Below are 27,897 nucleotides of genomic sequence, written 5' to 3'. Positions count from 1 at the left end.
TGAGACAGAGATACGATTATGTCTATTTGTATGTCCAGTAATATTCTTTAAGTGGAAAAAAAGATTATTAATGCCGAACCCAATGGTAAACTGTTTGAAAATGACTTGCTTATCATAGAGACTGTGTAAGATGGGCAGGAAGCAGCTGCTTAGAGAAGCTAAGGGACTAAAACCTAAAGAAAAGTGGAACTGGGCCAGAAGAAGAATTGAGGCTATAGATAAGCCATGCATTTCTAATACTTGAGACAAAACAGGAATAGTGTTACTATTTCTTGAAGCTTTTAACTGTTATCTGATTCAGCAGCATTACAACACTGGTAAGTGCAAGAGGAATGATGATAGTTTTCTGCAACTATAAACATTGTCATCTAACATTCAAATTTTGGGGAACCAATGAAAATGCTAATTAAAAATTATTTTGTTACCATGATTTCTGACTAGTAAGTAAATAGACCTATGAATTAAATGTTTTAGATAGATCTTCTGCTAAATTAATATCAACATCAATATAGTAAGAATTAGTTTTCCCTCCCAACTTAAATTTAGAGATAAGTTATTATGATTTTTTTTAAAAATGTTTCTTTAATATTTAATGACTGGAAAGTCCAAAATTAGATTACCCAAATGAAATTTTAGAAATATAATTATTCTTTTGGTAAACCTAAAACCTTTGGATAATAGAAAAGGAAATTTCAGAAATACCATTATTCTTTCAGTAAACTTGAAACCTATGGTGCAGAAAATGTTTTCATTATGCTTTTTAAAGATTTGAATTTTAAGATTTAAATTTTATATTCCAACACAACACTGAATGCTATGTATTTACACAGTTGTTTTTAGATGAAATATTTTGTCTTGTTTCTTTTCCAAGAGGAAGTATCATGGCAAATAAAAACTTTTAGCCAACTTGCAGCCAATAGAATGCCTGCAATTTTTAATGAAAATTTTAGCTATAACTTTTACTATAACATACTTTTGACCCTTCTTTTTGAAATACTTTAAGGAAAATAATTTTTTTCCTTTTCTGAAATTTGTATGCAATGTGTAATTTTTAATAGATTTCTTAAGTATGTCATTTTTGTATTAGCATGAGTCTGTTGTTGTGTGTAAAGACTGATTTATTGTGTTATTATGAATGTGTGTGTGTGTGTGTTTGGGGGGGAGGGGTAGTGACTAATTGGTGTTTGTGGTTTGAAAATGGCATGTGAAACTGTTGTTCAATTTTAGTCAAAATATCCAGGTACTCAAGGAAAAAATACACTGATGTTTCCAGTTACCTTTTTTGAAAGTTCAGAAATCTAAGTTGTGCTTTGATATTCAATTCGCATTTCATTTTCATTTCAGGTATATTGTTTAGTAAGTTTTATATTTAATTTTAACTTGAATTATTCTTAGTATTTTCATGAACAATAATGTGGGCATAAGAATTTTTGTATAATTTTATTTGTTGATTTGTTAGAAACTTTGCAAATAGGTTGGGGTTTTTTGAAATTATTATTTTCTTCTAGAATCTATGAAGTAATATTTAGTATTAATAAATGTGCAAATTAAGTTGTATAAACAACAATTAACTGTTATGCTTTGGCTTCATTCCTTTTATCACCAAGCATGACAGATCTTCCAAACTGTTTACAGCTGCAATAGTCACTTCAGTATGTAGAGTGGACGTAAATATTGCTATTGCAGTAATAATCTTTCTCTAGCTGTCCTGATTCATTTTATTACACTTCTGAGGTACAGTTACATTCATTTAAAAGCATGTTTATAGACAATTCTTTAGAAATCAAATGATTCTACAGATGGTCTGTAAAGAATAAAGGATCAGTGTTTCTGCTGACCAGTCTGGTTTCCTTTCTCCTGGAGCCCAGAAGACCCTGTTGTTTTTCTGTTCTTAGAAAGTTAGTAATGCTCCTAATTCTTGTTAGATTTATCTAACAAGCAGAGTAAACTATTGCATACATTCTAGTTGAAAACCGCCGGCTAAGGGTATTTTATATTCTGTTAACCTAATTGGTGATTTTCAGTTGTGTAGAAAAATTTTAGTACAGAGGTATTTTTAAAATGAAATATTGTTAATAGAATATATTAGTTATCTCACTGCACAGGACTGATATAGAATTATTTGAAGTTTGTAGAATTCTTTGAAAAAGACAAGAATTCGTCTTTATGGTAATACCCTGTTTCCCCGAAAATAAGACAGTGTCTTATATTAATTTTTTCTCCCAAAGTTGCGCTAGGTCTTATTTTCAGGGGATGCCTTATCTTTCCATGCTCTAGGTCTTATTTTCAGGGGATGCCTTATCTTTCCATGTGCTAGGTCTTATTTTTGGAGGATGTCTTATTTTCAGGGAAACACGGTAGTTCTCTGATCAGTTTCTACAAAGGGTCAATTTCATTAGACAAAAAGTTAAAGAGAATTTGTCGATAATTGTGTCCCATATTTATCAGTTTCTAAAGAAGGATCTTAATCATGATTTCTTAACCTCAAGGTTTGTAATCATTCTATTTTGGAATATGGACCTGAACAGATGTCCTGTTTTCTGTTCGTGCGCTTGATTATTCATACTAATTCAGAAAATTCTTATTAGAGTTAAATCAGAAATAATGCCCTCTCAGAAAAACCCAACTTGATTTTCAAATTTCTGCACATGAGACAATGGAGTGGAGTGTTCAATTTTATATCCCTTTTTCAGCATATTCTGAAGAGTCTTGGGTATTGCTGCTCTACTTTTATAATTACGTTATCATCCAAGTTGAAAGCATGTCTGACTTGTCTGTTTTATACTCTTTATGATGTCACACCTATGACTGAGTACGGTTACACTAAATGCCATGTTTTATTCTATTAACAATGATAGTATAATTACATTTATTTCATTAGTAGCATCTTATAGACAAACAGAAAGTATATACTAATAAGTGAAAATTCCAAGAATGTAAAGATTTTATCCACTGATGAATCCCTGGTGTCTAGAACAGTGTCTGGTACATAGTAGATGATCATTAAGTATTTGCTAAATGAATGAATGAATGAATGTAAGAAACAAGTAGTAGAAGGGAATGGGCCTTATTTTACCTTCAGTATCGTAAGTACATTTACCAATCATGTGTACATTTATTTGGGAACTTCTATATGCACTAGAGGCCTGGTGCATGAAATTCGTCCACTGGGGTGGGGGGATCCCTCAGCCCAGCCTGTGCAGGTTAGGCCTAAGCTGGCAGTCGGACATCCCTCTCGCAGTCTGGGATCCCTCGCTCCTTACTGCCTGCCTGTCCGCTGCTCCTTACTGCTCAGCTCACTGCTCCTTAGCACTACTGCAGAGACAGGAGAGGCTCCCACCATCATTTCTGCACTCGCCAGCCCTGAGCTCAGCTTCTGGCTGAGCAATGCTCCCCCCTGTGGGAGCACACTGACCACTATGGGGCAGCTCCTGCATTGAGCATCTGCCCCCTTGTCGCCAGTGCACATCAAAGCAACAGGTCATTCTGATTGTTCCGCCATCATGGTCACTTAGGTTTTTATTATATAGATTAGAGGCCCAGTGCATGAAATTCATGCACTGGTAGGGTCCCTAGTGGCTGCCAGCTGCTGGCCAGGGCCTCCCTCCCTTCCGCCAGCTGATCCTGACCCCTGGTCAAGCTCCCGAAGGAACTCCTGGCTGAGGGTACAATTTGCATACTACACTTTTATTATATAGGGTTGTTTTGTTTTCCAGTGTGCTTCATTGGATGTATGTGTGACTATTGTTGGTAGAGAGAGGTCTTATCCCAGCTCACCATTTGAGTAAAAGAACATATGATCACTCTGTCATTTACCCTTGTACCACCATCAGATTAAAAGTAGACCATTGCTTCTTTTCCAAGCAATCTAATCCTTCAGAAAATCAAAGCCAAGTGTGATATCATTTATCTCCATGTTTTTAGAATGGTACTTTTAATTTCACTTTTTACATCAGCCTGTTAGTATAAAATTGTTTTATTTGAATGTGTTTATTTTAAATTTTTTGTATGAGAAGATGTTACAGGTAAATGATGCATAGTCTGTCTAAATCAAATTAAAATATTGTAATTCTCTTCATTGAAAACTTTATTTATACTCCTTCTCTGTTGTAATTAATATAAATTGGCCTTTAATGGTTTAGATTGTATTCAATTTGGGACATTTAATATCATAAATTTGAATGTAGAAAAGTTCTTACGTTAATTGTTCTCAATTTTCACATAATGTTCTTTAGCATGTGCATTTTTTTAAAAATTCTATTTAAAGTGCATATAAAACTTCAGACATTAATTTTCTACACTTTTCACAATCTAGCAAATAATTATTTCATGACTTTTACTGGTTTTAGCTACTGAAATATATTGAGCTCAAAGCAAAACTTTATTTTATTCTCACTCTCCCTTGACTCTGCTGCACTGTGAATCTAAGTTATGGTAGAAGTAAGACTTGTATATCATCAGTGAACTGAACTTAAAATGAATCCTAATGTATAAGAATTAATCTGAGGGGAAAATGCTAAATGTTACATTAGATATTAATTGGAGAATGCAAGGTGTATTTTTTTTTTAATTTGTCAATCAGTATTTCCCTTTGGGAAAGATAGGACCTATTCACCTTCCTTAATCTACCCTGATTAATATGGGTTAAATGTAAAGGTTGAAAGATGCAATTATCTTTGTTTCCACCCTTACAGGAATTTATGTTAGTTCATTAGTAGAGTAATCAGCTTTTAAAGATAAAGGTTAAAAGTTTCTATGGTATTTCATGGGCTTTTAAAATCACAAATGTAAGTAAATGTTTTATAAAACACCTTATAAAAAGAATAAAAGAAATAGTAATAGTTTAGTTCTAAAGTGTGTAATGTTAAAGATATTGAATGTTTGTGTCAAAATACATTTTATTAAACACAATACCCAAAGAAAAAGTATATCTTAGAGCAGGTATCAAATTATCCTTGGGCATTCATGAAGTGTTTGCCTTTATGTTGTACTTAACTGCCATGTTTCTCTTACAATAAAATTAATCCTTTCTTATACTGTGTTTTAGACCCCAATGTCTGATTTACAGTTTCATCACTGTCAAAACTTTAAGGTTAAATAGCGGCATGTAGCACACAAATTATAATTCCTAGATAAATCTCAAGAGTTATCTGGTGGGACGTATACCAGTCTCCAGGTACACAGTGAGTCTGCAGGGGCACTACCCGAGGTGGTGCAGCTGTTGGCAGGCTTCCTTGCTGGAACAGCCATGGCTGCAGCACAGCCACCACCATCCTTCAGGGCTTTTCCTTCCACTTGACTTCCTTCTTCTGCTTTTCCAAAGTGATTCCAGGCCTCTGGCAAGGACTAAAATTCCTCTTCCAGCAAACAAGGGGCAGGGAATAAGAAGTAGCTTTGCTGCCAAAATTACAGCTACCAGAATACCCACTCTTGTGGAATTTTTCAACCAACCAATCACACACATATTTATATATTTATATATGTGTGTGTGTGTGTGTGTGTGTGTGTGTGTAAGTATATGTACACATGTTTATGTGTATGCACACACACTCATGTATTACAAATAAATTTAGATTTTAAAAAAATCAGTTTAGAAATGAAGAATCTCTAAAAAAGTAAACTCTTATAAAAAGAACATCAGTTTGCAGAACAGTTCACTACTTTTGACTTGTTTAGCCATTGCAGAAGACCACATAGCCAATCCAATGAAAGCTTTATTTTCTCTAAATTATTCATTGAATGTGAACAATATCAGTTAAACTGAGTATTTTAAAGTCAGCTTTCACTCCTGTGAAAATTTTTCTTTATTTAAAAATGGTCTGACTAACTCGTTTAACATACCATTAGATTCAAAATATTTTATATTGAACTTGAATTTTTGCACTATTTTTCACTTTTATGAGACAATTTATGATAAAAACCCTCAAATATCTTATTGAATTTGCCTTTTCAAATTCTTTAAAAACTTTTGTCTATAAGATCATTTTCTTTTTTTATGAGAAATTAGTAAACTCTTATTTTTAGATATTTATCTTTACTGTCATATAATTAATATTAAAAGAAAACTAGAAAATAGTTAAGGCTGTGTATAGAAATATTCCATTGAATTGTATGTAAAATATCAACTCTTTAGCACAGCATTTTTCAACCGCTGTTAGTGTGCCGCGAGATGTTGCCTGGTGTGCCGTAGGTGCAGACAAGACAAGAATTTTATAATTTTTCACTATTTTGTTTACTTAATATTTCATAATAAAGTAATTATAAAATACTTTCTTTGTGTTTATTTGATTCCTATTCAAGAGAATTACTTTATATATAGTCAATATAGGCACAGAGTTAAATTTTTTAACATTTTCTAATGGTGGTGTGCCTCGTGATTTTTTTCATGAAACAAGTGTGCCTTTGCCCAAAAAAGGTTGAAAAACACTGCTTTAGCATACTTCTTATAATTGGCATGGAAATTTTGATGAGACAAGTAATATGAAATATTTGCTGCCTTTGTGGAAATAACAACTGGTATGTTAGTGATCAAGAAATGTTGGAAATATTATATGAGATAATATATTACCTTAAGAAAGTCATTTAAATCTATTCTAGTTCTCCTTTTGTAAATAAATAAATGAATAAATTGATCATTTAATCTTTCTAATATTAAAACTCAATAATACATACCTAAATTAGGTTTTTTAAATTTTTCTTGCTCATTCTATACTTTAAAGATTATTTTTTTAAAATATACACAGGGCAACATAAAACTTTAAAATGAGAACCATGACTGAGAAAATATTGCTTTACCAACTACATTATGAAAATTTCCAAAATTATGAAAAAGCAACATAGTTTTAAGGTAGAAAAATTTAAATTATTCCTTTTCTTTACATATAACTGTTTAGCCAAAATCTAGTGAGTTTCTTTCCTTCTGGGAAAGAAATAACTGACTTTTATTCCTTTTTGATTATAGAACTCTGTCTCAGTAGTTAATACCATTATTGTACCCTGTTTCCCCGAAAATAAGACAGTGTCTTATATTAACTTTTTCTCCCAAAGTTGCGCTAGGTCTTATTTTCAGGGGATGTCTTATTTTCGGGGAAACACGGTAATACCTTGGGTAGGTAAATTAGATCAGTAACTACAATTGTATTAAATGAATAGAACCTTAATATAAAAACTCATACAAGTAAGCCTGCTGTCCACGTATTATAACAAGCCAACTGTAACAACATATGTGCCATACTGCTAGGTTTAGAACATACTTTGTTCTGTAACAATTATAAATTATATTTTAGACCAGTTAATGGGATTCTTAGAATTCCCTGAGGTGGTTTTTCTCCAAAATGGCAATACAGAAAAAAATATTTTCTCTCTACATGTGTTTGGATGTTGGTAGGACTGGAGTTGGCCTGAGGCCAGAAGGGATGTACAACTATTTACATTTCTGAGAGTTTTCAAAATCAGATTACACTGGCCTCTGAATAATTACAACAGTTTACCCTATCACAAGGCTTGATGACAATCCAAATATTCCTGTATATTGCACTTTTAGATATTATATTTTGTCCTGTAGGCCTTCCTGTAAATCGTCCGGTTTCTCCATGTTGACTCTGTCTTGTTTACTCTAGCTCCAGTGGCTGTTGGACAATTACGAGACAGCAGAAGGAGTGAGCCTTCCCAGAAGCACTCTATACAACCACTACCTGCGACACTGTCAGGAACACAAACTGGACCCGGTCAATGCTGCTTCTTTTGGAAAATTAATAAGGTCCATTTTTATGGGACTACGAACCAGGAGATTGGGAACTAGGTTAGTATTGAAAAGTAAGATCATAAATTAGCCTCTCTTTTTCAAACTATAGTTGTTCAGTATATTGCTTGAGCTAAAGTATTATACTTGGTTACAGATACCAACATTTAAAGAAAAAATATAGAACGACCTTAGTTTATTAAACCCCCCTCCCCCCAGGGAAAGGAAAGGTCATTACTCAATAAATACTACCAGACCACTGAGGCATCATCCTGAACATCAGCTGAGCAAAGCTCTCAGAGGAGCGGGTTCAGAGGAAGTGGCAAACAAGCCTATTAATGCAAGATTCACATATGATGCTTTAAAAGTTAATATGTATCACCATCTTTGCTTTTGGAACATAACCATACCAAAGATGATGAATAAAGTAACATATTAAATGGAAAACTGTCTCTCTCTTGACTCTTGAAAAATTACATTGAAATGTCTGGAGTAAAAAATTCAAGCTGAGTTTTCTCATTCATTTCTGGAAAGCAATTAAAAATCATTTGGTGAACTTGAAAAATATGGGTGTTTTAAGCCCTGAATAATGACATGGTCCTAATTAATGTATGTTAGCCTTTTTAAATTCTTGATTGTGAAACCATACATGTATGGAAGTAAAAAAAATATATATATGGTTTAGTTTTATTGCATGGAAGCCAATAATGTGAAGAAGACTCTTCTTTTTTTATTTTTATTTTTTGTTTGTTTTGCATGGCACAAATTTTAAATTTTATTGTACTTTTTATAGGACCATTAAATACTACTGGGCTCTATATCCAGAGTTTGAGGATGCAGAACTGTAAGGGTGAGGTTATACAGTAAGCAACTCACCTTTAGGGGCTGCCCAAGGAAACCAGCAACTGATTACCCAGTTGCAATTTCGGAAAAACCCGTTCGGGACTGTACCAAGTTTTGTTGTCAAGCAATTGCTCCTTGACTAGCCTTTCAAGAGAAATAGTAACAAGACAGGTTAAATTTTTGGCTGGTGACAATTGATGGTGGATCACAGGCAGGAAACCTGACTGGTGGCTGAACAGTGGATTACAAAAATCTAGAGGCAGAATGGTTATTTCATGTCTTAAGCCCTTTCTCCAAACTACTTCCTAGATGCTTTCCTCAGAGTCATTTTTACTTTTCTATAATAACACAAATCTTTTTATATATATTATTGACTTTGTACAGAGAGGAAGGGAGAGAGATAGAGAGCTATAAACATCAATGAGCGTCATCGATCAGCTGCCTCTTGCACACCCCCTACTAGGGATATGCCCGCAACCAAGGTACATGCCCTTGACCAGAATCGAACCCGGGACCCTCCAGTCCCCAAGTTGATGCTCTATCCATGGAGCCAAACCGGTTTCGGCAATAACACAAATATTTTAAGTAGCCTGGCAGAAAGATATGGATTTCTTTGTATCCTAAATCATATAGAAATCCATATTAAAGAGTATAAAAATAAAGGTGCTATACTATATAACATTAGATGATCTACCTTTAATTAGTTTCAAGTCACAGTTTTACAGTATCCTAAGAAAGGGTTTTTATTAATATTCTTCATAAAATAAATAGAGTCTTAGTAATTGACCTTATAAATTTATACTGAAAAGAGAGTGGAGTGTCAGTTTTATTAGATTTATAAGTTTTGTATGTATTCAAAGTGTGAATCATTTCTGTTTCATTTCAAGTGAACTATTTCTGTTGCTTTCAGATTGCTGGAGGTTTATTTTTCTCATAAGTGTATTTTCTTCTATGTATACTGGTTTTCAGTCCCTTGGGAAAAACCTTTTGTTTCTTGAGTATTTTTCCCCCCCAGAAACCATTGTTCGGGACCTAACCTCTTATCTCCTAGCTAATGGCTCAGTAGTTAAGCATCCTGTGCCAATATTTTGAAACTCTGGGCTTTATTCAACATTCTAAAGCTCTATTGTGCTGCTTTTGTTGTTGAAAGGGATTTCAATGGATCCTATTTTGAAGCTCCATTCAAATCTTAAAACACATCTTTAAAATAGAAAGTGACAAAATTAGGGTTGTTTGGGTTTGTGATTGAGAAGAATCCATACTCTATAAGTACCTATTGCAATAGTGCAGCATTTACTTTCTGGTATTCTTTTCCCCCCCCTGTTCTCACTCTGTAACAATTATGTCTCCTGTTCCTTTTAAAATTGTTATATAGTATTTATAATTAAGGATGGAAAGCACAGCCCAGAAGAATAAGGAGAAAAGAAATCCTGTGGGGAAAGTTGAAACAAATGCTGTGTTATGAAGATAGCAGAGCCTCTCACGTAGAAAAAATGACAATGGTGGGAGTCACAGTGCTGAGTCTTTCTACCAGGGAAACTGAATTAGCTCTACTCCCTACCTCTAAACCAGAAAGAAAATCCATATAAATCATGGCACAAATTAACTCAGTTTTTTAAAGCAAACTGTATGTAGAACTTTTATTTATCCAGCGATAAAATTAACTGGTGAATTCATTCAAACCAGAACCAGACATTTTCTCAAGTTTTAAACTAGCTAAGAAGTAAATGAAACCACCATTGGGTTTGTGATTGAAGGCAACTGAAACAGTGCCATTTGTAGACCCCACTTACAAATTAAGTTTAATCCAAGACCATGGGACGTGCTGCCCTGCCCCATGGCCAATGGAAAGGAAAGAACCGCCTCCCTGGCCCCAACCCAAACAAGTGCTGATTTGAAAGAAACTGGACAAGGCACCTGCTTTGTGGTCTCACAGTGGAGACACCGTTTCACACTGTGGCGCTGTCATTGGCTGGATCCCCTGGCTCATGTCTGCTTCTCCCTACCCCTGCCGTGCCTCCTTGTCATTCTCCACTTTGTTCAGAAAACATTACTAATTGGGTTTGTATATTTTTGTTTTATTTTTTTCTCTATTTTGTAGTGGATTTTGGAGACATAATATAATCTCTGCTAGTGGAAAGCTTTCTATAGAGGCATTAGGCTTTCACACTGGTTCATTTTGCAGAAACTTTAGAGCAGGGGTCTTCAAACTACGGCCGCGGGCCACATGAGGCCCGCAGAGGAGTCTGATCCGGCCCGCCAGATTTTTTGGGCAGTGAGCGCAGCCGAGGTGTTACAGTAAGAATTAGTAGTTCATATAGTCCGGCCCTCCAGCTCTCTGAGGGACCGTGATCTGGCCCCCACTTTAAAAAGTTTGAGGACCCCTGCTTTAGAGGCACTCAGATGCCCTACATTTTTTTTTAAAGTAGCAATATTATTTATATAGCAAGATTTTAATGGTTTTTTTTTTCCATATATTTAAGGTTCATTTAATATATGTTTTTTAATTTTGGAAGTAAAATTCTGTTTTGTTTGGTTATCATTGTTAAACTTTAAAAAATTAACCATAATTCAATGATATCCTTTGTTGTGTATATTTCATGTTGAAATTTTCCCACAACTTTTATTTATTTTTCTATTTTATTTTTTAATTGAATTCATTGAGGTGAGATTGGTTAATAAAATTATATAGTTTTCAGGTATACAATTCTATAATATATCAACTGTACATTGTGCTGTTTTTATATAAAACATTTAATCCACACTCTCCCTGCATTTCTTGTTATAAATGAGAGAAAAAATTGAAAGAGTGCTGACGTCTTGCTATATATAGGCTTATGAAAAACCATTTTCTCTTTGTAAAAATTCGCATATTTAAAATGTGATATTTTCGAGAATTTCCCATTTCGTTTAGAACTAAACTTTGTCATTTCTAATAACAAATATGGCCTTTCTCCTGAGCTTGGGTAATGATGACATTTTTTTTCCAGGTGGAAATTTGCCATTTTCACAGAGAAATTTCTTCATGTCTGTTTGTGACACATCTTATTCAGCCTGCAAAACTAATATAAATCCATAAAAACAGAGACTAATAAAATGTTTCAAAATGAGTCAATGCATGTTTTTTAGGCTTCAAAATATTAAATATAATAGACTTCTCCACAGCATCTTGCATTAGTGAAGTTATCTTCATCATTCCTGCAGTAAAAAACTTGAAAAATGTAGAATTTACTAGTACCTAAGAAAGGTAAAATTAAGATTTTTTTTCTGTTGGTTCTGTATAACCATTTTATTATAAATTATTCTTTGGTGCTCAATCCTTTATCCTGTTAATAAATTTTTATTGGTCAGAATCTTTTTCTCACTATTACCCTTTCTAAGTTAAATTTAAAACATAAATTTTGAAATAAACATGTAGCTAAAATGGAATAAGTGGACTATTTAACAATATTTAAAAGAAAGTTTATAAAGACTTTTTGGGGGGCCTTGAACCAGTGGATTTAGAACCTTATTATGATTCCCCACATGTATTCACCATCAAAATATATAAGTATCCCAAACACATCACAAATATATAATAACATTAATATGGTGCTTTTATATATTTTTCCAAGTGAGAAGTTATTGGACATCCTATATGATTAATACAGGTTTGGCTGACTTTTTGTGTCTCTAATGTTTGTTGTTCTTTTATGAAGAGGAAACTCCAAGTACCATTACTATGGGATTCGTGTCAAGCCAGATTCCCCTCTCAATCGTCTGCAAGAAGACATGCAGTATATGGCTATGAGGCAACAACCCATGCAACAGAAGCAAAGGTAGACTCTGCAGTTGTCGTTGGCATGCCAAAGCTATGTGTTTCTTTAGATGTCCGGTCTCCTTTTTGTTCTGAACAAATAGAACAAATACATAAGTGTGAAAGAGTGTCACTATTGTTGGTATGCTTTCACGACAGACAGTGCTCAAATATGATTTAGAATTTTATTCATCCTGCCTATTTTCCAAATCTTTCAAAATTACTTAAAAGTCAGCTGTTTGTGGCCCCTTTTAAGTTGAATGTGATATCCCAAGCTATTCAGTCAGGGAAACTAAACACAAGCATAAAGAGCATACCCAAGAAAATACCACTTGGAGAAATGCGTTTCATATTCATGAGTTTGTTACCTGCTATTCTGCACATCCCTCGAGCCATTCTTTTTGACACAGTATAAATTCTTTCAAAACGTTTGGGACTTCTTGCACTTTATTTGAATCCAACTTTCATAGATGTAGAATTGTAGGTATTAGAGCTGTAAGAAAGCTCAAGCATTCATGGGTGGGTGGGTGGGTGGATGGATGGATGGATGGATGTAGAATTGTAGGTATTAGAGCTGTAAGAAAGCTCAAGCATTCATGGGTGGGTGGGTGGGTGGGTGGGTGGATGGATGGATGGATGGATGGATGGATGGATGGATGGAAGGATGGATGGATGGAACCATAGATCTTAGAATTGAAGATATCTCAGACCAGTCTGGCTCCACAGCCTGTGACAATCAAAGCACTAATAGTCCTATTTTTCAGTTAAGTCTCAGATCAAAAGATTTACACAAGCCCATGATGCTGTTATATAGCTGAGGGTCTTTTAGTCTCATGTGGCTTATATTACAGTTTGGAGTAAATACAATGAACATATTCTCTCTCTCTCTCTCTCTCGCTCTCGCTCTCTCTTTCTCTCCTAGTGTAGTACAGCTGTGGCAGCAGTTATAATTTATCTTTACAATTGATCATGCAGAATTAGGTAGCAGAAAGAAAGTCTACACATAGGTAATCAGATAATCTGCATCATTTTGCCTAATCCATTGATCTGCAATGATTAGTTCTTTAGTCATCAGAAGTATTAGCTCTAAGTCATTGCTGGAGAAAGAATATATCACACAGGAGTCCCTTTTTTATTTAGTCAGAAAGTACGAATTGAGTCCCTCCTATGTACCAGGCTCTGAAATCAAAGAAGTTACAGCTCTTACCTTTGAGGAGTTAGGAAATTAGATGGGGAGGCATATGTTTGTTTGTTTATTTTTTGTTTTTTTGTTGTTTTTGCTGTTGTTGTTTAAGTAATGCAATATAAGAAGTACTAAAATAAAACTTTGATCAAAGACCTATTGGAATACAGAGCAATTTTTATCAAATTCTAAGAGAGGGAGGACTAGGAAATTTCATAGAGAAAGTGCTATTTGAGTAGGGATTTAGAGAAATCAGAAAGAGCATTCAGCTGAAACCAGTTTGGCTCAGCGGATAGAGCATCGGTCTGTAGATTGAAAGGTCCCAGGTTCGATTCCTATCAAGGGCATGTACATTGGCTGTGGGCACATTCCCAGTGGGAGGTGTGCAGGAGGTAGCTGGTCGATGTTTCTCTCTCATCGATGTTTCTAGCTCTCTGTACCTCTCCCTTCCTCTCTCTGTAAAAAAAAAAAAAATCAATAATATATATATTTTTAAAAAAAAGAAAGAAAGAAAATGAAAGAGGAACATTCAGGCAGAGGGAATAATGTAAACAAAAGTATAGAGGGGCAGAGTTCACGATGTCTTTGGTAAATGCTCTGATTTAGTGAGGTTGGCATTGCAGAAGAAGAATTGAGAAAGTTGAATACTTTAGTGGGAAATGAGATGTAAAACATAGTTTGGATCTGAGATTAAAGGATTTAGTTGTATATGAAATTAAGTTTGTTCTTTGTACAGAATATAGCTTTGAGGTTGTCTAAGGCTTTGAAGCAAAACAATGAAACTTTCAGATTTTCTTTTTTTCTAGAGAGATGACTTTTTGGTTTTAGGCTGGACATATGTAATGGGAAGAGACTAGAGGTAAAGTGGTTTTAACACAGTCATAGTTTCTAGTGCAGGTGTCCCAAACTGAAGAGCCAGGACAAGATTGGATATGATGTAAAGATACCTCAAGGGATTTAGATTTTTAACTCACAGATTCTCAACTATATTTTTTAAGGTGCTGATCCTTATGTTTTCAGGTATACTTCACAAAAGATATTAAGAAAGGCTCTGAAAAAAATAATGAAATCATAGAACACTAACACATAATGTGTTTGGAGATAGAGTTTGTATGAATTATAACTAAGTGTTATTGTCTTAGGTTATGTTTTTTTTCACCTGTTATGGCAATATTTATAGCTTTTAATTTATGAGGCCTCTGCACTCATGTATAGCAGCACTACACAGTGGAGGTGATGATATAATAAAGAAAAAAAGTTTGATTAAAAAATAACACATGCTTAAACTTAAATATGAAAAAAGCTTAATGAGTTTCACCTAAGACAGCAGATGCCAATTTCTTCTCTGGTTATAACTGCAACAAAATCCTACAAGAAACTTTTCACGGACATTGAAGCCTTTTCTTTTTTTTAAAGCCTGGGTTAAGGAGGCAAGACCTAAGATTTAACAAAGGTCTCTTAATTAAAAGGTTCCAGAGATATGAAGGTTAGCAAGTCATATAAACTCTACAATCACAGTATAGTAGTAAATGTTTTTTTAGAATTAGATAAAATATGGATGTATTTAAGAAGTGATGTAAAACTTCTTAATAAATTAATATTAATAAATTGTTCCAACTTTAATTAGTTTTTACTTTCTCATGAAATAAGAATGTTAGAGAACCAAATGAATTCTAAAGTTTCCTTTATTTTTTTTTTTTTAATTACAAAAGTTTTGGATTGTAGACAGTTGCTTCTGGAATGGTGTCTAGCTAACTGATTGAAGAGTTAGTGTTATCAACTTCATGGACTCTTCATTGGATTAGCAGTACAGAGGGAGATTTCTTTTGTGTCTGAAGGATCCTATCAACTGGCAGCATCAATAGGCCTAAGTGAAGGTCGATTGCTCATTGAGCAGAAACACTTGGATGGGAGAGGAGATGTTTTCTCCTTAAGTCCGAATGTAGGCATAAGAGTATTTGTTGTAAACTGAGAAAGAGCATGTCATTTGTTCTATGGCTTAAAAATTAGATGATTTCAAAACTCAAATGATTCCATTGAATATATTAAAATTCATATAAGAAGAGATTGCTATTCTCCTGTTAAAACACAAGCAACATAGTATTCAATATTCTATATAATAAAAGGCTAATATGCAAATCAACTAAATGGCAGAATGACCAATCATTATGATGCATACTGACCACCAGAGGGCAGATGCTCAGTGCAGGGGCTGCCCGCTAGTGGTCAGTGTGCTTCCACAGGAAGAGTGCCACTCAACCAGAAGCTGGGCTCATGGCTGGCAAGTGCAGCAGTGGTGGCAGGAGCCTCTCTCGCCTCCGCAGCAGCACTAAGGATATCCAGCTGACATCCTAAGCCATTGTTTAGACATTCCCAAGGGCTCCTGGACTGTGAGAGGTGCAGGCTGGGCTGAGGGGCCCCACTCCCCCAGAGTGCACTGGGCCTCTAGTTTTGGAATATTCAAATTATTTTAGCGCCTCAAGATTTATTGTATTCATCTATATGGGCACATCTTCCATAGTAGAAATGTATGTTTCGTGTATTCATATATTAAGAAAATTCAAGTATATGCAGTAATTATTTTGTCAAATAAAAGGGAAGTTTTAGAAGTCATTTTTTCTGATAAATTTGAAATCATAGTAGTTGTAGCAGCAATAATGATCTGATTGCTGTTTTGTATATCTTTATAATTATTAGATCTCCTTTACATATGATATTTCACTTGACTTTTTGATAAGGTAGTAAAGGAAAGTTTCACATATCTACAAATCAGATTTCCAGCAACACAACCATAAGGAACATAGCCATGAGTCAAGAAATAAATGGAAGCAGCTTCTGATTGAAAAAATAGGTGTCACAGAGACTGTATTTTAGCTTAATTGAGAAGATGAAGCCATTCTCAAGCTATTTACCTAAAATATAGAAGCAGATTAGAGCCCACTGATTCACATGAAATGGTGACAAAAGCAGGCAAGAAGAAATATAAGTAGACAGGGGTCTTCTATTTGCTTTGGTTATTCAACACAGCAGGCTTCACTTCAGTAAGTCCTTTGAGTACCACTCTAGTGACTAGAATCTAGTCTAACACAGTTAAATAACTGGATAATTGACGGAATTATAGATAATCAAGAAGAGGTAAAGTACCCTGGTTAAAGAAACAGAAGACTGTATAATAGTTGTTGATTTTTAATACCTTCTGCTGAAAATTTTATATGAAAATTATTTACATGCATGTGGTAATCTGTAGTTTCCAAGGGAATTCACCCATAAACTATTATTTACCATAATTCATACAGTATGTAAATTAGGTTATTATGGAGATCGCTAATTTTTAGATCTTAAAACTAAGTAAAAACATTTGTTGCAGTTTTGTTTTTAATATTTAAAAGAAGCACGTAGAGGGTGTTGGCACATACATTTTAGTTTTTCTTCCAAATCCCTGCAGCAAAAGTGGTGGCATAGAGCCAAGTGCTTTTGACAATGTGCTTGGCTGTGTTTGATCCCAGTAGCCTTCCTCAAAATATTTAACCTCCAGTTCTCATTCCTTCAACAAATGCTTAACAACCAACAGTTGCATATCAAATATGCCCACATCTCAAAGAGATTTCACAGAATAATAGAAAGTTGCACTATCACCTAGTCTAACTCATCTTCTTGCTGAGAAAACCTAAGTCTATAAAGGGTAGACAACTTATCCAAGGTCATAGAGCAATCAGGACTAGAACCCAGTCCTCTTGTCTTTATTCTTAGGTGAATTCTACCCTTAAACGGATAAGATAACCCAAAAGGAAATGTAATGTTTGCATATGTAATAAAGGAAAAAAATTACACTTTAGTATGCCCTAAATATGTCATTTCCTCCCTCTTCCTCTAGCCTCTCCACAGGAATTGGATCCTGTGACAGAAGGAACATTTGTGGCACTGGGGCGAGGGAAGGGGGGCTGGAGCCCTGTTAGAAAGATGGTACAACAGGGCTCCTTTGGCTTTGGCTGTAGACAGATGTGAAAGCATACATGTTTCTCAGGAGAAAGCGGGTACTAGAACCTTTTTTATTATTATAGAAGACCTTTCTCCATCTAGTTTTCGTAGACAAGTGAGAAGACCCCTTTATTTAACATTGGAATATGCTTTCAAGTACTGGCGGCTCTGACACTTCTGCAGAGTGTTGACGGAACTTCACTAAACCTCTATGTCTTCATCTGCTAAATGGAAATTAATAATAAACTACCTCACAGAAGGCTTTGAAGTTCAAGTGAAAGAACGTATATAAAGTGTTCTTATAACTGGAAATATGCAAGTGTTCGATAAGTATTAATTGCTATTATACTGGTGCCCTAGAGAAAAAATATTTCTTTAAAAATAAGGCTGTTTTGGATAAGCATGAAGCCTGGCTATTGGGCAAGTGTGGTTTTCATTTCTTTATACTTTTAAGCCAGTGGTTTTCAACTTTGATGTAAATAGTTTACAATTCCTTTACTAGACTATGAATTCCCTGAAGTCCCTTCAGAGCTAAGCACCTATGGCTGGTAAGTTGCTCTGAGGCAGCTGAGGGTGGCAGGAGTTTTCAGTAGGAAGATGATCAGTGCCTGTGCATTTGGCTGTTGGAGACAAATAAGGAATCTCAGCTTGTAGATATTTAATGTTCACTGTGCCACTGAAGCACTTCGTAATGTAAATATATTTTCCATTGAAGGCAGGAGAAGCACAATTCAGTGACTGTTAACTAGAGTAACTAATGTAAAGTTTGCTAATACTAATAAGAGTCATCACTTATTCTTCTATGAGCATTTATTGAACATTTGAAATGTTCTGCAATAAGCACTTTGTATGCATGAGTTTGATTGGCAATTACATCGCTATTTACTGTTAAGGATATTGAGGCCCATTTAATTTTGCTGTATGCAAGACCCTCACTGATTCATTTTTTCCTGGATAAAGCCTCAGATACCCTTCTTTATTTATGTTGCTGTCTTGGCATTAGGGTGGAGTCAGGTTGTTATTCTCCAATAAAGGAATGGAGCGTCTATCTCGAATCAGTTTAACAGAAGGGCTCAGCTATAGATAAAAGTGTCATGCATATTTGTAACAAGACTAAATCAGTTCTATACAATTAAATTATCTATGCTAAGAGGAGTCAGTGAAGAAATGAAGTAAGAGAACCCTGTCTGCCTCTGCACATTTCATCCTCAGCACTTAAGAGAACACTGAGCATATTGTCAAATAGGTGTAAAATGAATGAATGATCCAATAGCTTCAGCCTCCTTTCCCCTCCTCTCCCAAATTTTTTCCTAGAACTGCTGCAATTAATACTACTACCCCATTTGAATTTAAATTTTTCCTCCTGCCTTTGCCCAATTATACATGTAGAACTAATGAAGAGACAAATACTCTTAAGAGCCCCCAATAAGAATGAAAGAGATGGAGTAGCTAGCATTGACCAGCATGATGGATGTGTGAAGCCATTTAGATACAGAGACATTCAGTGTGACATCAAGGAGTTAGTTACTGTTCTGAAAAAAATGGCACTCATCATTCACTGTTTCCTCTGATCTGTTCACATTTATATCATTTGGTTCATTTCAGACCTCAAGACATAGAAAGACTTTCTGGGACAATATTTCAAAAGAGAATTTCAATATTCCAATAAAAAATTTTAGCCTTTTGCCCTGATTATAAGCTCAATATATAGATTTGTTCATTCAAATTAAATGATTGCATACTTTCTAGAGTTTTATACATAATGATGATTGTATTTGCCTGTACAATTTAGATTTTGCATTTGCATTTTTCACTTACTTCAAAGGGATTTTTCAAAATGTTCCATTTAGTCTGTTGAAAGTCCTTCCACATGGTACTATTCATTGAATGCAGTGGTAAATATATACCATTCTTTGCCTTCCTTTGGACTCCTCCAGTGTCTATACATGTGAAATTATTGACAGAATTAGATATTATTTTACAGGAGAGTTATAGCTGTCCAAGTTCTAAATAACAGCTAAGACTAACCCCATTGTGAAAGATGCCTAATAATTTTCCAAATTTTCTGTGTTAGTGACAGGTTTCATGCTTGCACTCAGCTATTAAAGCATTAGAGTGTCTTTGATTTCTTAATCATTAACAACTTTAGCTCTGATTGCCCATGGAGTTGCAAGCTGTTAAAATTATCATTTGCTTCTTACTAACTTTGAAACCAAGAGCTCTTTCTTCATTAGATGCAGCATAGGTCTTTCTCAGAGTACAGGCAACTGGGGAGTGCTAAGAATCTACTATAAGGAAGCCTAATCTAAAAATAATGCACTTGTAAAATAAATGGGGAAAGGGAGTGAGTTCTATTGTTTAAAAGATTACTAAGCTGTTTTGTGTGTGTTTTTTAAAGGATTCAAGTTTTTGTGTTTTGTTGTTTTTTTTTCAGTAAAAAGTATCTCTGGTTTTTACAGTTTAGAATTTAAATAGTGATAATTTTATGAAGAAGGTAGAGGCAGGAATTCTGAAAAATGTTGTTTCAATTCTAAGATGTCAGTTGAAATTCAATCAGAGTTAAGAGAATGTTGAATTATCATGTAAATCAATGGATTATAAAAAATTGTGCTGGAAAAGTTCTATTTATATGCAGCCTTTTCAAATCTATGCCCCTAAGCGCGATGCCTATAGTAAATGCTCAAGGAATGTTTGTTACATTGGTTTGATATATGAAAAAATCAATTAATAGTATGTAAAATGAAATATGTTACTCTGAGCATTCATTTATACATTCACCATACATTGAGATATATTTATTTGCATTCCAAATAAAGTTTATTGAAACCTGATGACATTTATTTTAAAAAAAAAAAAAAGTGGCTTAGCTCTAATGTTAGCGACATACTTCTACAAAAGTCGGCTAAAGGAATTTATATCAGGCCAAGAGTCTCCTATGGACTGGTGCTGTGCAGGCTCCTTAAGAGAAGTCTCAGAACTTGTTAAAATCATCAAATCCTAAACCCCATTCCCAAGATTTTGTTGGGTTGACCTAGGATGAGTTTAGCATTTGAATGTCAGCACAGATACTGACATACCTAATATCCTATCCTATATGATAAAAGCCTAATATGTTAAGGGTCTGGTCATCTGGTCATCCTTTCAACCAATCAAAGTGTAAGATGCTAATGATATGCTAAGGCCACTCAACTGCTTGTTATTACATGCAAGGATCACCAGGGGCAGACAGTTGACTGGTTGACCAGTCACTATGATGTGCACTGAGCACCAGGGGGCAGATGCTCCAACCAGTAGGTTAGCTTGCTGCTAGGGTCCTGCTGATTGGGACTGAGCAAGATGGGCCAGACATGTCCTGGAGCCCTCCCCCGGTCCCTCCCAGAATGGCTAATCCCCTGTACCCCTCCCCAGCCCTGTGCACTGATAGGGTCCCTCAGCCTGGCAGGTTCCCTCTTACAATCTGGGACCCATTGGGGAATGTCAGAGAGCCGGTTTCAGTCCAATCCCGCAGGCCAGGCCAAGGGACCCCACTGGTGCAAGAATTCATGCACCCAGGCCTCTAGTAATATCTATAACTGTTTCTTCCAAGCAAAATCAGTTACCATGAATATTTGGTTAGCCTATTTTTAATGTTCCTATTTTTTACTTTCTGTTAAACTCCATCTTTCTCTGGGAAGACCCAACCTTCTGAGGTGATGGCAGGGATAAGATTTTTTTTTTTCTTAGAGCATCAGAAATATGACCATGTAGCTTTCCTCCGCCCAATATTTGTGATTTCCTGGGATTCCTTCTAAGTACCAATGCAATGCCAGACAATACACTGTTATACCACATGATTTAGTAGTTAACACAAAGCAGGAAAAGCTAAAGTTAGCACTACCTGGAAGCTCTCTCATATTTAGCTCCCACTAATACTTCTCTTGCACATGAGCCATATTCCTGTGCTTCTTGATGTCACTCTTTATGGCACAGACCCCTCCCAAACTTGTCCTCATACCTTTCTCTGAGGAAGTACAACCTAAGATTCTGGCTTATAAAGCCTATCGACAGAGTAACCAAGAATGGATTCATATAGTGCATCTTTGCCTGATCCATTTAATCCACTATTTACCTGGCTACCCTTAATTTTATGATTAGAGTAAAAACACTAATTTCTCAGTTCTATTTTCTTTTTTTTTCTTCACATCTCCTATATAAGTTATGTATTTAAGTACTGATCTGCAACATTTCTCCAGAATTTACCAACTAATTTTCTTTTTTTCTTCATAAGCTAATATTGATGCATTTTTCATCTCCTGTGTAATACACTGTACATATAATCAATGCTTCCCTCTCATATCATTATTATTAAGTATAATGATGCATTAATTATAATGAATTATGATTTTGAGTACTTGTTAAAAATATAATCTTTCTTTCCCTTAGGAATGTTCATGTCTACATTTTTCTAAGGGAGCAGATAATTTTACTTGTAAGCTTGCAGGCTTGCTAAGTACTATGTGCAAGAAGGTTGTGACATAGCATCCATTCTCTGAAAACTCACAGACTGAAAGAAATATGTCATTTCCTTTTATGGTGAAATTCTACTTGTTCTTGATATTTGTGCCCATTAAGCATTTGTGAAGGACAAAGGAAATTTTATGAAGCATCGATTTGAAAAATCTCATAATTACTCACTAATTTCAAATTTTAATATATTGACTTCTATAGGAAACATTTCCATTTTCTATTCTCCAGTGTAAATCATTCAAATTCCTTTAACATTTTTGTTTATTAACTTCGTGAATGTCATACTTAATTAACTTAAATGAAGAAACATAATTAAGCAATTTTAGTCTATTTTATATAAAATATAAAATTTCATAGCTGATAAAAGGATGGTAAAATCAAATAACACCTGACATGGATCAATGAGGACAGGAAACTTTGTTAAATTTATTTAATAATAAAATAATTCAAATTTTCTAGACAGAATGAATGGTTAGCAACTCCCCCCACAGAAGTACCGTATTTTCCGGCATATAAAACGACCCCCTAATTTTACAGTTAAAACATAGATTTAGCCCTATATTTGTTGTATAAGACTACCCCCCACTTCGGAGGCAACACCAGTTCTTTTTTTAATAGACCGCCTCTCTGACTCTGGCCAATCTGAGCAGGCTTTTTACTAGAACACAGTGTAGTTTCGGGTACAGAACGTATAATTTGCATGCATAAAAAGCCTGCTTGGATTGGCTGAGTTAGAGAGGCGGTCTATTAAAAAAAGAACTGGTGTTGCCTCGGAAGTGGGGGGTAGTCTTAAACAGCGAATATAAGCCTAAACATATGTTTTAACTGTAAAATTAGGGGGTCGTCTTCTACGCCGGAAAATATGGTGCTCAAAGTACTTGCCTCAGGAAGATTTTTTGCCTTGCTAAGACAATTTTTAAAGAGGAAAATGAAAAAAATAATTTATTTTTCATAAACAACATTTCTAAAACATCGCAGTACTATCCCTTGGTGTGAACCAATTGAAAAGTACTTTCTGATGGTTTTTCCATTAAATAAAATATCTTGTTTGAGTTCTTTTAGTTGTTAGAAAATAGCAACCAACATTTTGGTGATGTGGAGTCATCACTCAAGTGATAACAGTGGTGAAGTGCTGTACCCTTTTTTCACTCTGTTCATCTTTTGGCTTTATTTTTGTCATTTTAGAAATAAAAATAAATATTATTATGAGTGACTGCAATTTTTCTTTGAAGTTTCATTTATCTAATTTATAATTAATAGTATTCAAGATTGAATCATTCTTTAAGGCAACTAAAGCGTTAGTTTGTATGATGTTTCACCAGGACTATTCATTCTGTATCTGCTATGAGTCCAGCCATCTTTGAGTTTATCCTGTTCATATATTATGGACATTGTCAGTCACAATAATTCATATTAATGATCCACTTGCCTTATGGTATTAATGTAAGAGTCGAGTGTCTGGAGGTGGTTTTGTCTATAGTATAATTAGAAACGAGGGGAAAAAAGAATGGAGGGACAGACATCCTAAAGTGAATGATGGTATCTCTAGAACATAACTCAATTTTTCTAAATTAATGAAATAAAATAAGTTGAATCTTAAAAAATATTGGAAAAGAAAAATTATAGTTGATGCTTTCTTTTTTAAAATATATTTCTAGGTTTCAGAGAGGAAGGTAGAGGGAGAGAGAGATAGAAACAAATGATGAGAGAGGATCATTGATCGGCTGCCTCCTGTACAGCCCCTACTAGGGATCCAGCCTGCAACATGAGCATGAGCCTTTGACCGGAATTGAACCGGGACCCTTCAGCCAGCAGGCCAACGCTCTATCCACTGAGCCAAAGCAGCTAGGGCTGATGCTTATTTCTTATTTTGTTATCTGTTTATCCTAGCAGGATTGCCTAGTTTTTAATATATTTTTATAATATATATTTTTAATATATAATATACATTTTAATATATATTTTATAATTTATAATTATTAAAAATTGTGCTGGAAAAGTTCTATTTATATGCAGCCTTCTTAAATCCATGCCCTTAAACATTATAACTATAGTATATGCTCAATGAATGTTTGTTACATTGATTTGATATATGTTAAGATCAATTAATAGTATGTAAAATGAAATATGTTACTCTAAGCATTCATTCATGCATTCACCATACATTCAGATATATTTACTTACATTCCAAATGCAGTGCAATATATTTTTTTTCTTCTTTAGCAGTATGCAAAGTTCATGAGTTTGTGTGACTAGGACCTAAAGATAAATACATAACTGTAGGTGACTTTCTTTTTTCTTCCTTTTTCTTAATTTGGTAAACTAGGCTTATAGATGGATTCTTGCATGTGTTTTGCTGCAAGCTGATACTTAGGGTTTTTCTATTTGCAGATATGGAGAAGAGTTAAGGGAGACGAATGTATTGAGATGGTTGGGAAGTTATGAAAGATATGGTAGATTTGATAGGCCGATTTAGAGATATTAATAAATTGAAAGCCATTCATCAACATTTCTCAGGCCCTACCTCCTAGATCTTTGTTTAGATTACAATCTCAACATATTTAAAGTGTTTCTACCTTGACCCATTGGCCATTAAAAGTTATATTTAAATCATTAAAACTATGACCATGAACATCTTTGCTGTTGGTGTCTAAACAAATGCCTCATAACTCTTTCTTAGGTAAATTTCTGAATTTTCAAAAATGGGTCTTCTTCCTCACCCTTTTTTCTTTTCACAATTGAATCTTTATTTTAGCTTTCTGAGACTGTCAAGGGAAAAGAATCCTAAACTATCATAAAACATTAAAGAAGACAGGATAAAATTGAATGCCTTGGGAGTTTTGTGAAGTACAAAAAGCAAGGAATAATTTGGTTTATTTGTTTTTCCCCATCTAATGTTTTTAGGTACAAGCCTATGCAGAAAGTGGATGGGGTTGCAGATGGTTTCACAGGAAGTGGTCAACAGACAGGCACATCTGTTGAACAAACTGTAATTGCCCAAAGTCAACATCATCAACAGTTTTTAGGTATGTTAAGGTGTAATGCATATTAGTTGATTTTTAAGACAATAGAACAATAATAGTGTTTTCTTCAAGTGAGATTTCTATTATAGTTTAGAAAGACTTTTTTGTGTGCTGCAACTATGCACATTGTATGACATTTCCAGTTCATTTATATTTTCTCATGTTCACTAAAGCTTATTTTTAAAACTTTTGAGTGATGTAGGACATTTAAATGTATATAAATTAAAGACTATTTGCTGTGAAATTGTTTTTCACAATTTGTATTAATTGGGCTTTTTTAAAATCATAATTATCTTGTGTTTTTTATATTTCAGTAGCACTTAAATTCCAAAAAGAATTATTTTCTATGTATAAAGTTACCTGTACAGCCTCAGATTAGAATAAAAGTTATAAACTTTTTTTAAAATAATTTATTCTTTTAACTAGATCACACTTCCTTTTTTTTAAAATCTTAGATGATATACATGTTTCTCTTTATTTAAAGAGTTAGGAAGTGAACTTGAATATTTTGCATGTTCTTGTCATAGCCAAAGGTGCAAAATGTCACTTTAATTTAATTGACAACTCTTCTAGTGGTGAGCATGCATAATTTCTGTATAGCAGATCAAACAAGATGAGTAGAAGCTTTCAAGAGAGTGTGTGTGTATGTGTCTGTATGTGTTTATGTGTCTGTGTTCACTTTCTGAGAAAGACAAGTTAGAGAAGTTGAACATGTTATGGCATCATTTCCCAAACTAAAACTCTTAGGTATATTTTTTTATTTCATGTTTTTATTTTAACTATTATCTTTTAAAAAATAAAAGCATATTCTATATCACCTAGAAGACAAAAAGGAATACTGTTCTGCAGTTTTAGTTTCCAATTTGTATTTGAATTTATGATAAGGCAGACTCCAAAGTGTCTTGCATTAATTGCCCTGAGCAACGGGCAAAGAACAGAGAGAGACTTACAATATAAATTACTCCTTCATCCCAAGGGAAGGTTAAATGCTGCCCCAGTGCTCAGTGTGGAGGAATATTTCACAGCCATTTTAATATAGAGAAGTAATGGGAGGTCCAGCCCCCAGGAAGTACCTGTTAGTATATAAGCACATCAAACTCAAAAGATCCTGAACCACAGCAGTCAGTACCTCAATCATGTTCCATACAGGACAATAGCATCATCCATCATATCAAGTTAATGTTGTTGAGTTTATTCTTTTAGTTTTCTTTGTCTTTATTTTGTAGGTTTGTTGTTTATAATTGTATAAGAGGTTTGAGCATGATGAGTTTAAAGCTAGATTTTTTTACATACTTAAGTAACATAATAGTAAAAATAACCAAAATTTTTTCTGACTAACTCAAATATATATATATATATATATATATATATATGTGTGTGTGTATGTGTGTGTGTGTGTGTGTGTGTGTGTATTTATATTTATATATATATTTATATACATATATATATATATATGCTTTATATTTAAAAACACTATGATATGTTATAGTAATAATGATAATTTAGTTTCTCCAAAATTTTGGTTCCATCTATTCTTTTGAGCTAATGATGTTGCCAAGTTTTGCTTGCAAGTACTAATATAAAAAATCCATGCTCTTTGGATCTCTGATCTTTTATGTATTTATTTTTCCTTTTTGTTTTCATAAACTTTCCTTCATTAATCTGTAATTGGCACCATCCACAAAGCTTTATTCTGTTTTGTTGTCCTGGCAACAGATGCATCTCGAGCACTCCCAGAGTTTGGAGAAGTTGAAATCTCTTCTCTGCCAGATGGTACTACCTTTGAGGATATCAAGTCACTGCAGAGTCTTTATCGAGAGCACTGTGAGGTAAGTCTTTTCAGACACAGTACAACCCCATGCTGAGTTTTAGCTAGCTAAATTGCCAAAACAAAACAACCAGACTTATTCCTAAGGGACATATAAGTTAGTTCATATTTCTTTGAGCACCTAGAAGTTAATTTATCTTCTTGTCTCAGAGTAGAAAAGTGAGAACTATCGGAAAGAGAGAAAGAATTTTATTGTTCATTTTCTTAGCCTATTCTAATGAATCCTTTGGTGCATTCCACTTAGAGCTTTTTATCCTAGAAAAAAAATGTGTACATATGGATGAGGAGATAAGTATACAAGGGAACTAATTTACTGCATTATCGTTTTAATGCAAAAGGTTGGTTATAAATTCAGTATCTAGTAGGGAACTAACTAAATAAAACATGGTGTAATCTAGAAAGTGAAATATTATGTACCATTAAAAAGAATAGGCATGTCTAAATGCACTAATATAGAACAAAGGTAGGATTTATTTTCAAAGGAAAAAAGCAAGATGCAAAGCAGTGTGTATAGCATACTATCATTTGAATGAAAAACAACATGTATATATATAGATCTCTCCAGAAGAATAAAAATGAAAATGTTAATGGTTGTTGATTTTATAAAACTGGGTGACTGGTTGGCAGGAGAAAGAGCCCTAATTTCTAAAAAAATGCATCTTTTTTACCTTTTGAATTTTATACCATTTTCTATCAAAAAATACTTTCTATAAATGTTTAATAAAGCACTTCCAGGGATCATTGAGGCTCCAGTGTTGTTTTTGTAGTAATTAAAGTTCCTCTTTGTATTTTGCATCCCTATTCCCATCCCTTTCTGAATATCCCACCTCAAAATTGGCTACAGGAGAGGAACTCTCTCCAGGGCAGCCTGTCCTGTACCTGTGGCTCAGTACCGAGGGAATGAGGGATTCAAGGAGAGTTTTCATAAGTGCCTTTCCTTTTGAAAGTGGAGTCTGTTTAGAATTTAGGTAGCTTTATTCCAGGGCTATCTGTTATCTA

At 34.3% G+C, this 27,897-nt stretch overlaps 1 protein-coding gene across 7 annotated transcripts in view; it reads left to right on the top strand.

Annotated features, from left to right (window-relative positions):
• Positions 1 to 27,897, top strand: part of RFX3 (regulatory factor X3) — a gene marked incomplete at its 3' end in the record, with an annotated part of 272,770 nt that overhangs the window by 201,230 nt on the left and 43,643 nt on the right. For all 7 annotated transcript variants that reach the window (XM_084899509.1, XM_084899510.1, XM_084899508.1 and 4 more), the window contains 4 exons: positions 7,620 to 7,801; positions 12,283 to 12,402; positions 24,952 to 25,073; positions 26,787 to 26,899. In XM_084899509.1, the coding sequence (XP_084755635.1) occupies positions 7,620 to 7,801; positions 12,283 to 12,402; positions 24,952 to 25,073; positions 26,787 to 26,899 (537 nt within the window). The remainder of the gene's footprint in view (positions 1 to 7,619; positions 7,802 to 12,282; positions 12,403 to 24,951; positions 25,074 to 26,786; positions 26,900 to 27,897) is intronic.

The sequence above is a fragment of the Pipistrellus hanaki genome, assembly GCF_964339955.1.
Source record: "Pipistrellus hanaki genome assembly, chromosome: 11".
Classification (NCBI taxonomy): domain Eukaryota; kingdom Metazoa; phylum Chordata; class Mammalia; order Chiroptera; family Vespertilionidae; genus Pipistrellus; species Pipistrellus hanaki.
The sequence above is the reverse complement of the archived record's forward strand: the minus strand, read 5'-3'. Positions and strand labels throughout refer to the sequence as shown.